We start from the raw sequence: 13,463 nt of genomic DNA, 5'->3' as shown, positions 1-13,463 counted from the left end.
CTTATCAACTTAATCTTCTTAACCCTTATTTTTCCCCCAATGAAAATCTTCCGTTGATCTCTCCAAGTTCAGAAAATTGTTTTTAATCCCTTCCTTCCTTCTTTTCTTTGCGATGTTTCTTTTTCGAGATATTTATTATTATTATTATTATTATTTTCTTGTACGATATATAGGGTTTCAAATAAATCAAGAAATATATAAAAGGAGAGAGAATGTAAGAAAGAAAGAGAGAGAGAGAGAGAAAGTAAAAAAATAAATTAAATGAAAAATAAATTTGAAATCGTTTCTAATATCGTAGAAAGTTGTAGTATCTTAGAAAAGTTTTACCCCCCCCCACGTAAGAAAGTATACACGAAGTTCTCTTGAAAACTCATCCGACGCATTCACTCGCTTACTCCGTTCACTTCTTCCCCATCTCTCTTAGCTTCTATCTCCTGTTTGGTACTCCAGGACAGACGAGAGGAGTCTGTCTGGGAGTGGCAAAATGGCGTAAGCGTCTTTGCAAAATGAATTTTATCCTGAACTGAGAGGGAGGGAGGAGAGGGTGGGTGGGGGGGGTAGTAGGAGAGGTGGCGGAGGGTTTCGAGGATAGGGTGGTGGTGGTCTAGGTAGAAAGTTAACCGGTCGTGCAAGAATCGTTTCGAAAGTAGACACCTGTCAGAGTTTCCGGATGTAGTCGGAGAAGCAAGCAACTTGGAAGAAGACGCCGTAAGGTGGGGATAAGAGCCAAAGGAAGAGAAGAGAAGAGAAGAAAAGAGAAGAGATGGGGGGAGGGGGTAGTTTGGATGGGTTGCGGGTGTTTCGGAGGGTTGATGGTACGCGTTCGCTTATTTACCCCGACTGGATCGTTTGTGTCTTTGTATGTGTCGTTTGCATGAGAAAAGCGCGTGCGGATTTCCTCGGTCAAGGTATTTCGAGGCTTTCCTCAACTCATCTCACAGTATTTCTCTTTTTCTTCCTTTGCCACTTCCATTGTCAAGGAAAAACAGACTCGAGATTTTCTCTAACTGGTTTCTCTAAAAATCGCTCGTTAAAAAGTTTCACTTTTTCATTTTTATTATTATTATTTTTATTATTATTATTATTATAATGATGATGACGATTATTAAAATTATTATTTTGATAAATCATAATTATAATATTTCAAATATTATACGATGTGAATGATAAAGACATAATTCTATGATACGAAGATGATCAAAAGAAATACGGAAATGGCGTAGGCAGTGTGGTTAACGTTTATCGTTCCACGTTCGCCTTTCGGTTAAAACCACCGATCAAATAATGGACGTTTATGTCAGGACGATCGATTGAACCTGGAGTGAGAGAGAGAGAGGGAGAGAGAGGGGGAGAGAGAGATAGAGAGGGAGAGAGGGAAAATAGGGAGAGGAAGAGCAAGAAACAAAGGTGAAAAAGCGGAAAGGGAGGAAAAACGAGGGGGAAAGAGAAATAGAAAGGGACGCGAAGGGTGAAACGCAGGTGGACCCTTTTACGCCAGTAATTAGTCACTTCTTTTTTCCTCTGTGCGTGCTATGACGGCTACAATTACAGATGAATGCGTGATAAATATCCAAGTTGAGATATTTTACCTATTTTAACCATACATATATATATATATAATACATTTCCTTCCATTAATAATCCCGATCCTTTGATAATGTTTCCCTTACTATCGGTAATATTTGTTTTCGTGATGCGCAAACGTTTCCTTGTTTATAATAAAACAGATTATACTTTTCTTCTTCGATCCGTTTTTCCAATGTTAGTTCTAACGGCGGTTCAGATGATTCGAGCAACGCGTTGATTATCTGAGTTATAATAAAAAAAAAAGAAAAATTGTCTTTTAGAAAGATAGTGATTTTGTATGTAAATGTGAGATATAAGTAGATAAATAAATAAATAAAGAAAGAAAGAAAGAAAGAAAAGAAAAGTAAAATGGAATATGTAAAAGAAGAAGAAGAAGAAGAAGAAGAAGATAATGCAGTAACGTGAAGAATATATTTCTCAGAGAATACTATTTCCTTTTTATAAACATTAGCATCGTAATCTAGTTCCTTGAAATATTCGATACTTGTATCCTCGATTCTCTCTCAAGTTTAGCTAGATGCTTTGAAAAATCGGAATATTCGGATAAAAGTGAAAAAGTATTTACATCGAAATCTTTCGTATTCTCGGATAACTGATATTCGAGCATCGGTAAATCCACAAAAAAAAAGAAGAAAAAAAGGAAGTAATAACGGGTTTAGTTGGCCGTTTGAAGACGATACGTAGAAAAAAGAGGGTAGATTGGATTAGACCGATGCGAAAAATCAAAAGGAAATGGATGGAAATGGAAAACGAAGTTCGACGGAGCACGTCGAGGAAGAAGATCCAAAAAAAAAGAAAAAAAAAAAAGAAGATAAAGGGAGTGAGAGAAACTTGAGAAGGAGAAGGGACGAAGGTACGAAAAGGTACGAAAAGAGAGAAACGATACTACTTACTTTATTTTCCAGACCATTGGTCAATAACGAAAAGACCGCGATGTCCCTGGTCACGTGGTCGTTTTTCAAGGCGATTCCCATAAGGATAGCTACCATACACTTTCTACTTTCCGTGAACTTCTCGACAGCTCCTATTGCACCCTCCAAAGTGAGGAAATCCTGGTAATAGGCAAAGTATTTCGTACATAAGTGTGGAAAATCTGGAATTCGTTCATCCCCATTGGCATTCAACGGGCAAGAGAGTTTCGTTCGTTCGTTCGTTCGAAAATAAGAGGGGTGACATCGATTTTGGTCTCGCACCCTCTCTCGATGGATTACGCATCGGGCTTGTTCGCGAGTGCCGATCTTAACGAACCCCATTCCAAACTTTCCAACTAAACGATGTAAATCAAACTTTCCTATCTTGAATAGGGATGGGGGAGGTTTAAAGACGACGAGTGTTTCGATCCTACTCAAATATTTTGCTTATTTCTTCCAAAGTAATTTTAAGTTCAAACTTAGTGACGGGGGACGGGGCGGTATCAACTTTACCTATTTGTCAATAACATTCTATCCCGACATTTGTCTATTGTTATTTTTTTGGTTTTTAATTTCTTTTTTTTTGTATTCTTTCTTTTTTTTATAAATATAAAATGTGTATATAAAAATGTATTTTTAGTACTTTATTTTATACCTCCTTTTTGTTTTGACACTTACCTTAATTAATATCGGCAAACCAATAAACGGTACGTTACTTTCAAACTTCAAATCACGGAGTACGAGATCATCGGGTGTTAATTCACTGATGTCCGTTTTTGCCGTTAGTATTCCCTGATAAATTTGATCTCTATCAGAACCAAGGGACGAGATTCTCTCGAGAGTTTCCATAATTTCGCGATCAAGTGATGTAGTTCGGTTTGCTTCTTTCGAGAACTTGCAAGTATCCAATAATATAGGGCCTAATCGAAACGTAAAAATGTGATATTAACATTTTTTTCGGTATATAATTCATATTATATAATTAATATCGTCTATATCATCTCTCTCGTTAGATCTTATTGTAATATATTTTATCTTTAAGAATATTAGAAAAAGGATATCCGAATTCTTTGTTATCTTTATACAGATTTTCTAACAAAGCGTTACTATTTTACTATTGTAGTAGTATATAGTAGTAGTATTAGTATTAGTAGTAGTATTTCAGAGTGGCGTTCGTTGTACTTGAACGAGGCAAGTCCGCATGTTTAATCCTTCGGCATTAGCGGGAAAACGAGAGAAAGCAGGTAGGTTCTCCCTAATGGCTTTATAAAATATGTAACTTGTGAAATTCTGTATTCCTTTCCAGTTCGCGTCCACTTGTTCAACGTTCTTTCCCTTTCAAATAATGATATAATTCAACGTTTAACAAAAAAGATAAACAAAGAAATTAAAATATAAAAAGAAAAAGGATACTATTTAATTGGGGGGCGCGGGGGGTGGTGGTGGTTTTAGTAATTATAAATTAAAAAATCAAAATTTATAATAAAATAATATTATAATACTAAAAGCAATCAATATTACACCAATAAATCTAGAAAATTATAAATATTTGTAATAAAATAACATTATCGCGTGAATTCTGTATTACGTGTTAACCCCGACGTCATTCTGCCACCCTATTATGAATATTTGTCTATTTGTTTTAAAATACTGACAAATAATTTAAATATGTCTATCGAACGAAAAATATTCTATATTTATATATATATATATTTACTTTGACTACTTTGTATTCTGCATAATATAAATGAATGGTCAAAAATAAGTAAATAGAAGTAAAAAAAAACAACAACAACAAAAAAAAACCAAAGAATATAATAAGGAAAGAAGGATATAAAAAAAAAGAAAAGAAAAATTGAAGAAGGCACAAGAAGAGGGAGAAGAAAAAGAAAGAACGTTCGATAGAAGCATCAATAATTTTTCGTTCGATCCACCCGGAAGACTTTCGAGTCCCTCAGGATTGTCGATTTTCAAGGAAAATGGACGAGTAGAGGAAGTAAAGAAGGAGCTGAAGGACGTTAAGGAGGACGAGGAGGAAGAGGAGAAATGTAAGGAAGGTAAAGGGAGGCTAGGCTTTTGAAGGTATACGATGGAAGGAGGAAAAACTTGCCTCGTAAGAAGTTTGCCAGCCACGCGTCGACGGATTCGGGATGTTTGATGAGAAGGTTGTGCGCGACTAGAGTGGCGCAGCTGCCGACCAGGTCTAAGTGAATCGTTTTCCCGTGCCAGGGCCAAGATGCGTCCTGAGGATGGTGATCGATAATCTCAACGACCGAGTTGACCAACGTCATATCGTCATTCCCCAGGACGTGATGATCCACGAGTACGACTTCTATTTTATTGCCATATCCTTTTAAAATATTCGGATCTATTTCATCCCTATATATATATATATATAAATAGAACCGATCAGATATTATTCAAGAGACAAATTTTCTAACATCTATCTAATAGTGATGTCGTAGCACCCGATTTTCGTTCCCCGACTTGAAACGTGTCAAGATATGTTAGATAAAAGATTTGTTTCTTTTTCTTTTGAATTATTAAAATGTTTCTGTTTTCAGAAACAATTTCTTTTCTTTGTCTTTTTGTAATTTATAGAGGTTCGTATTATGTTAAATTAAATTTGGTGATGGTTCGTATTCATATATGAGTTTGAGACTACTGATTTGGAAGATGAAAACAACTGACGATTTAAATATCTTTTATCAAATGCAACGTGATAGATATTTGTAAGAACGAGTATTTGTCGAGTTTTCTTGGCATCTCATTTATTTCTCATTTCATGTTTATTCAGATCGTTTATTGTCATGATACTGTAGGTCCACTTTCAACAAAGTAAAATGTACTTATATTTGCGAAAGAGTAACTGTCCACTCATCAAAAATACAACGTAAGAATTAATGGTTGTTGTAACTTTTACGATATATATATTTATGTATAAATTTCTTTAATAGATTAAAATGATAGTGAGCTTATTTCTTTCTCTATTCATGAACTTTTGAATTTAAATCTCTTAGCTTTATATATGTATAATATATAAACAAGAATTGTATTTACGAGAGACAAGTATTTGTCTTAGCTTGTAGATGTAAATTAAAAAATAAAATAAAGTTTCTGACAATTGGGAAAAAATGTATAATGTGGGAAAAAAAATTTATAAATATATATATATATATATTTGTACATACCTAAATGTTAGAAGTTCGTATGAAATTCCATGCTGGCGGAAATAATAAATGACTTCGGTCTTAATTCGAAACTCTTTTTTGGTAACGTTTAATATCGGTATTACTGCAACATTTTCTTTGTTTTTTTTCTTTTCATTTAAATATTCACAAAATCCTTGTGCTAAAGCACAAACTGCCGAATCCAAGTCGCAAGATTGATTTCCAAGAACGATACGAATCGTAGAATATTCAAATAATTTTGTCTAAAAGAGATTATTATATCGATATTAAATAATAATGTATGTATCGTAATAAAGTATTGTATATATATATATGTATATACATAATAGTACATTGAAATAATTATTTCTTATTATATTTTGTAATAATTAATATATGTTCCTCTATAAATAATTTGAAATTTATTCTCGAATTAAATAGAATCGATAATCGAAAGTTATTCCCTATTTATGCCACCAGAGGTCAGCTCCGACTTGACAAAACATTGACGTTGCACACGTATTGCAAGGATTAATAATAATGAACGATTCGTAAAATAAAAAAAACAAAACCGTTGAATATATGAGATATCTTTGAAAAAGGTAATATTACTTACTAAAGCCGATTTCGATGCTGTAAGAAATGTCTCCATAATTTCACGTTATTTCACACCGCTTGAAAGTTATGAAAAATAGATAATAGATATTTTCTGCAAATTTTTGAATTAAAAAACACGATTTTCTTAAATAAAAATGACTAATAGGAAACCAATCATAAATACGTAGTTGCACGTAACGTTAATTACAAGGCCACAAATTGGTATATAACACGTGAAAGTGAACATAACCTGACGAGACACGATTAGTCTTATATGTATATATGTTTGATTGTGCTAGCAATTTTATAATAAAATAGAGAAATGAAACAGTTCGTATGCATTCTATAAATTCAAATAACATATGTCATTTCTAAAAATTAAAGTATTACTTTTTAAGTTTTTAATTCTCTGCTTTTTCTATTTTAATCATTTATTACAGGTTGTACCCTACATTACCGGCAAGGTAATCAAAGAATCTAACCGTAGAAACGCTGGCAAGAAACCTTAACAGCAGAAAAAAATGAATAAATGCTTTGAATTTCACACTATTTGCTCAACTTTATTTTGTCAAATATTTTTTATTTATCGTTAATTAGTTGAAAATAATAATTACACTTTGAATAATTATGAAATGGCGACGTCTGAGTGGGAGATATGTTATACGCATGCGCAACCACAAATTCAAGGAGGCGCAAGCACACTTGGAAAAAAATGAAAGTAAAGTTGCATACCTACAGGGGATATATTTAAAGTTGATTTCCAAAGTAACAACCTAAAAGATAGTGAAAAGAAATAAGTTAATAGTTAATAATGTATAAACAATAGGTAAATATTTTCATTTTTTCATTTTTTTCTGCTGTTGCGATTCTATGCCTACTTTTTTGTAGTGAAGTATATAGAAACTCACAAGTCCCCTTTTTTATCTACTCAGCATTATTTTTGTTACCACTGGGACCACCATTGGACGATAGTATGTATTTAACGCGATGACGGTACAATACTATCAAAGAATACAATATTCTTTGATAGTTATATATAGTATAGTTATATTGTAAAAAAATTTAAAATAATTATATTTAATTTTTAGTGTCTAAATACGTGTGTGCCTTCAGAAATGCGTTTTATATATACTGGTGTATACTTGTATTTTTGCTTCACTCATTTATGCAACAATCATTAGCTTTGACAGTTGATTACAGCAATTGGTATATATCCCCATTAGCATGTAAATTTAGAAAACAAAAAATTATTCGATTATTTGAAGAATTTTATTTTTCGTGATATATGATTTAAAAGACAGAAAATACTTCTTAATTATGATAGAGCACAATCCCATTCGGAATTCCCACTTCAATATCATATCAGTTTTTAATTTCGTATTACACACACGTTTCTCTTTTTATTCTTCATTTCACATTCATCATTTCATTCGTAGAAACTAATTATTTTATAATGTTTCTTAATATCTCTTATATTTTCATAGGTGCTAGAATTTAATAAAAAAAAAAAAAAATGTCGTTGGAACTTAATTTACATTTTATTTTATCTTAGGATAGGATTAATTCCAATGTACGTGTAAGGACCGATTTTTCAATAATTTTCATATATTCACTTTCTTTCTAATTTTTCCTATTCCTCTTGGGAAAAGAATTTTCCTACACATTGTTTGTCAAAAAATTACGTTATACGTAATATATACGATTATATGTAAAGATACGATTGTAATCGTCGCCATTGTTGATGCAACATGTAACACAACGGTCTTTCTAACAAAAACATCATGTAACGACATATATACTTATAGTATATATACATATACTTATATACATATACTTATATACATCTTGATATGTTTTATCATTCAACATAAAAGTTGAAGACGAGTATAAGTTTCATTATTTTAAAAATTTATTTTTTGTATGTTTCATTGTTCGTCATCTTTATACGCTTGATTAATCGTTCCATTTTTTTCTTCCAATACGATTTCTTCTCCATCTGTTTCAGGTACATTCGTATATTTATAAAACAATGTCATTATGCTAAATAATATCATGAACACAAGCATCAAACCTGCGAATAGGAAGAATTCGTAAACCTGCAAAACATAAATTTCTCGTTTAAAAAAGAAAATAAATAATAACAATAGACATATTTATAAATTAAAAATAGTACATATCGTTGTAACCATGTATCTAGATAGCTCACCTGCCTACTGAAGAATTTAACCTCTGCAATAATAACGACAATAAGATTGCCGAAAGCTACTGTAAGTAACCAAGAAGATTGCATTAAAGATTTCATGCTGGGAGGTGATTGTGTAAATGCAAATTCTAATCCAGTTATTGAAAATAATACTTCTGCCATGGTTATAACAATGTATTGTGGTAACATCCACATCAAGTGCATGGAATTAGGAGGTGTTATAGTAATAATAGATATTTCCGTTTTTTGTATTTCTGGTATGTCGTAACCAACGATAGTATATACTCCACCTAATTTTAAATCCTTATTTGATAATAATTTCTTTTTATTTAAATATATATCATATTTATCTGGCTTGATTTCATGCAATGACGTTTCTTTGAAAATTGTGTTATTTAATTTAATAACTTCGGTGAGCTTCGATTCTGTATAAAAGTTCAAGCTAGAATTGTATTTTTTCATTGATTCTGGAGATAAATAAATAAGACTGTGAACCGTAGGAAGACCCTTTTTTGGTTTTTCAACTCCATCGCTGAAGCCATTTTGGATTCCATTAGGTGTAATAGCAAACGATTTTGCTTCAGCATTTGGTATAGTGAGATAACCTTCCATTATAATTTCTATAGTGAAATAAAAATTCTTTATTACTTTTCTTTTTCTTTTTCTTTTTCTTTTTTAACATAAATTTTTAATTAAACAGGTGCACTGATTGTTACCATTTTTCATATTATTCATGAAATTAGCCTCAATGCATTTTGTCATATTTAAGGAGTATTCTAAATAAGCATCGCCATTAGTAGTATCGATGTTTATATCTTTCCAATAATCTAGACCATCAATATCGTAATTTTGATCGTTGATTGTTATCGGTATTTTACAATTCATGGTATTGAAAATTCTTACTTGGGCCACACCTTCTGTAGGTAATATTGGATACGTTTTCTAAAATATCAAATAAATTTATATCAAATAAAAAATATCAATAAAATTGTGTGATAGTAGTAGTAATAGTTATTGAAAAAAAAAAAAGAAGAAAAAAATGAAAGTTATTTATATATAATTACTTGCCTCAAGTTGTAATTCAACAACAGCAGATATAACGAAGGATAGTGAAGCCAATAAACCACCGATTGTAAGTTTCTTTAATGGCGTATTAAGTAAACGAATTTTGGAAAATACTGGGTAAATGCAAATCTCGAAGATGGGAATGAAAATCACAATCAATAATGGATTAAATACTTGCATCTGATCTGGTTGTATAACGAAATTACCGATTTCACCATCCATTCTCGATGCTTGGATCGTCCATCTCGATCCTTGTTGATCGAAAAGTGCCCAAAATATTGGCAAAGGTAGAAACATCTTTAATACTTTTAAGGAATCTTTGATATCATCGACTAATTGTTGACCATATTTGTCTGCTGCATGATCGAGCCAATGGTCCATTTTCTTCTTCGATTGTATCTTCTTTTTAATAGCGTACTAAAATGTTGTTGTTTTTTTATTTAAAACAAGATTTATCAATAAATTTTGCTAAACACGAAAGTTATATGATACGCGAGTAAGATAAAAAGTTTATATATATATTTAGTATTTCTCTCGTCCAAAAATTACAATTTTTAATGATAAACAGGGAACTTGGACATGAAAGAAGTAGAACTTAGTTTGATTTAGTTGGACGTTTCGTCCCTTTATTGGGACTTCTTCAGCAACTTAATCTTTACAGTTTTAATCTTTACAAAAAACGCTGAACTAAGTTCTACTTCTTTCATGTCCAAGTTCCCTGTTAAATTTTATCATTAAAAATTTATATATATATATATTAATACTTATTATTATTACCATTAGATATTATTATCCCCCTTGTTTTTACTTAATTTCGTAATGTTCGTTATTTTTGTGTCGCGAAAAAAATAAATTATTTATTTAACTTACGCAGATGCATTTGGAAACGTCGACAACGACATTGCTTTGGAGATCAACTATTTTGTATAATGGTTTACCAATTGCGAATATCACTGTAAGACAAAAATTTGTGTTTTAAAGATTTTTTTTACTTCTTCTATTATTTTTATTATTTTTCTTTTTCATTTGTTTTTTTCTTCTTCTTTTTATTCTTATTTATATATATATAATTATATTTTTGTTTTAATTTATATATAATTTATTACCGATCGATATAGACATCAATACTGCTGGTACTAGAAAAGATAAAGAGTAACATGTTTTATCGCCGAAGCATGTCACGTTGCTTCGTAATATCGGTGTAAGAAAACTAGATATCAATGAGCCCGAATTTATTGAGAAATAAAATACGGAAAAGAAATTGGAAAGTTGTTGTTGCTGTTGCGGTAATATAAATTGATCTCCACCAAATGCTGCTACACAAGGTTTTATACCACCTGAACCAAGGGCTATTAGAAACAAACCCAGTAATGCAATTTCCCTGTAATTTAAAAATAATAAGATAAATAATAATGATTAGAGAGATGTTACGGTGACTGGAAGAAAGTAAAAAAAAAAAAAAGAATTATTTATTAAATATATACAATTCTTTCAAATCGATTTATTTATGTTTTTTAAACATAAATTCGTAACGGATCGAAAAAAATGTTTGATAAACGACGTTTTGTTAACAAATAATAATAATTTTTGTTCTCCCTATCGATTCTCGAAATATATACGCGAAAAATATTTTTAGAGAATGTACGATTTAAAATAATTTTGTTTTTTTTCTTCTCGAGTCACCGTAAAAATCATGAAATAATGCATGTTGCAAATATATTAACCTTGCTGGTATTCCTATCGACGGTACGGCGCTCAAGGATAATAAAAATTGTCCCACAGCATAGATTATACTAACATAGAATATTGTACGGAATTTCCCTAATAAGGAATCAGCTAGTATGGCTCCGAATATAGGAAAAAAATAAACGAACATGGTGAAGACATGGTAGATAACGGTCGAAGTCCTATCATCGTAATTCAAAGTATTTCCAAGATATAACGTCAGGACCGCTGAAATTAAAATCGAATTAAGTATGCATATATATTATACGTACATAAACAAAACAAAACAAAAATAATAAAATAAAATAAAAGTAAATCATAAGAAATAATATATGAAACTTACTACGCATTCCGTAAAAAGAAAATCTCTCGCAGAATTCATTGCTGACGATGAAAAATACGGACTTTGGATATTTAAGTTTCTGCAATAATGTTAAGAAAACGTAAAGATTATTTAAAATGTTTAAAAAATAAAAGAAAAAAACACGTTATTTTCTCGACGCGATTCGTTAAATTAACATTTTATTTTAACTCATAACAGAGAAGTTACTTGCATTATAGCATATGTATCGTAGATCTTCTACAAATTACAGTTAATGATCATCGTTTATGTTTAAATGCTCGCGCTTCAAGCTTATTGATTGTGTAACTATTCGCCGGTAATTAACCTCGTTAATTTCGTAATATCATGAGTAATCGTAGACATATACAGTAAAGAAAAAAAACAACGTGATCATGCGTAATTCATTGATTCGCACGATATATAATAACGTAAATTTCGTAAATAATGACTATGCGCTTATCTCGTCACGTTATTTATATATTCATTCTAAAAAAATAGTTTTATCTTTAACCTTAATTACAATATGCACAAGAAAAACTACTTTTATTATAATTAGGAAGGTTTTTTTTACGTTATCCATATATAAAAATAAATGAAATTTTGTCGTAATTTTCATGTCGTAAATCATAATTAATTTATTTCAGCTAGATTATATCTCGTACGTTTATATGACGTATGTAAAATTCCATTAGCAAATAATAAAATGAAGAAAAAGAAAAAGAAAGAAATAATAGTTAAACTAATGACGAAATGTTATTTTTAAACGTTACAAGGACACGTTTTCTTATTCTTTTTGTAGATATATTTTATAACTTTATTACACATTGTTTCCTTGTTGGTTATAGCGTAACGATGATCGATAATTTCAATGAATTTAATATCGACGCATAATTTTTGAAAAGAAATAAATGAAAAAGAAAAGAAAAGGTGAAAGAGTTAAATTGCAAAAGTTGTTCAATAAAACGATCATGACGACATATTATGTACATGATCTCGCAATAATCTAACGAACATATATGTTTTATATGTTTTCCCATTGAAAACTTATAGATAATATGTCAGATTCATATGATCGAAAGGAAAATATTTGAAATAAACATATATAATAAGTAAAACACGCGAGTTAAACGATTATACAAAATCTTGATTGTCATACCTCTTTCGTATTCATCTATTACCGATTTATATTTATCTTGATAAGTAAATTGAAAAGAGTATATTGACAAATCGTAATATACTTTGACATAACAATACACATATAAAGAGCACGCATACACATTAACGATAATGCACACAAAAAATAGACGTCAAGTCATGTGAATTCAACAGCTTGTACACTTTTACATTCGAGTCTTATCGTTGTGCATATTTTAATCACGATATTACTATTTTTATTATTAATACTACTACTATTATTACTACACCAACTATTAATGAGCCACTTCCTTTTTCTTTTTTTTTTTTTTTTTTGATAGATCGCAAACGATCTAGCGCACGAGCGTTACAATCTTCTTAAGACGATAATATTCATTCGTCTTATTTCTTTTACGTCTGAGAACAGAATGAAAGCAACAAACTGGATCGATGGACAAACGTTCGCCTTCGTGTCTCTTTTCCTTTCTAAAAGATAAAAAAAAAAAAAAACTCGTCGGGGAACAACCAATAGATGGTGATTTGAAAATCCTTTGCCGTTCTACGTTTAAAATATATTTTACTACAGGTACTCTAATTTTATTTTTCTAAATCAATTTTCTTTTCCTTTATTTTTATTTCTTTTTTGTTTTTATTTTTCTTTTTCCATTTTGTTCGCGTTACTTTTTCTTTATCTTTTTTTCTATCGTTTTATATTGAAAATTATATAT

General features: G+C 30.6%; 2 protein-coding genes across 3 annotated transcripts; both read right to left on the bottom strand.

The window, feature by feature from the left end:
- Positions 1-1,103: 1,103 nt before the first annotated feature.
- Positions 1,104-6,558, bottom strand: LOC106785115 (protein prune homolog). Of its 2 annotated transcripts, none has more exons than XM_014745296.1 (6): positions 6,285-6,558; positions 5,690-5,931; positions 4,609-4,877; positions 3,177-3,418; positions 2,481-2,621; positions 1,104-1,808 (listed from the first exon to the last, which is right to left on the bottom strand). In XM_014745296.1, the coding sequence occupies exons 1-6, from the start codon at positions 6,318-6,320 to the stop codon at positions 1,635-1,637; spliced, it is 1,104 nt and encodes a 367-aa protein (XP_014600782.1). In that variant the 5' UTR covers positions 6,321-6,558; the 3' UTR covers positions 1,104-1,634. The 2 variants fall into 2 exon arrangements, with proteins under 2 accessions (XP_014600782.1, XP_014600781.1); XM_014745295.1 differs by having other exon boundaries at positions 2,481-2,639; positions 6,285-6,555.
- A 1,294-nt stretch (positions 6,559-7,852) lies between these two features.
- Positions 7,853-13,145, bottom strand: LOC106785110 (peptide transporter family 1). Its single transcript, XM_014745287.1, has 9 exons — positions 12,758-13,145; positions 11,602-11,680; positions 11,258-11,486; positions 10,640-10,914; positions 10,404-10,486; positions 9,537-9,950; positions 9,185-9,410; positions 8,472-9,088; positions 7,853-8,361 (listed from the first exon to the last, which is right to left on the bottom strand). The coding sequence occupies exons 1-9, from the start codon at positions 12,770-12,772 to the stop codon at positions 8,191-8,193; spliced, it is 2,109 nt and encodes a 702-aa protein (XP_014600773.1). The 5' UTR covers positions 12,773-13,145; the 3' UTR covers positions 7,853-8,190.
- Positions 13,146-13,463: the final 318 nt, after the last annotated feature.

Source organism: Polistes canadensis, unplaced genomic scaffold (genome assembly GCF_001313835.1).
Source record: "Polistes canadensis isolate GaletaPanama2010 unplaced genomic scaffold, ASM131383v1 scaffold_45, whole genome shotgun sequence".
Classification (NCBI taxonomy): Eukaryota; Metazoa; Arthropoda; class Insecta; order Hymenoptera; family Vespidae; genus Polistes; species Polistes canadensis.
This window is presented reverse-complemented; position numbering and strand designations above follow the sequence as displayed.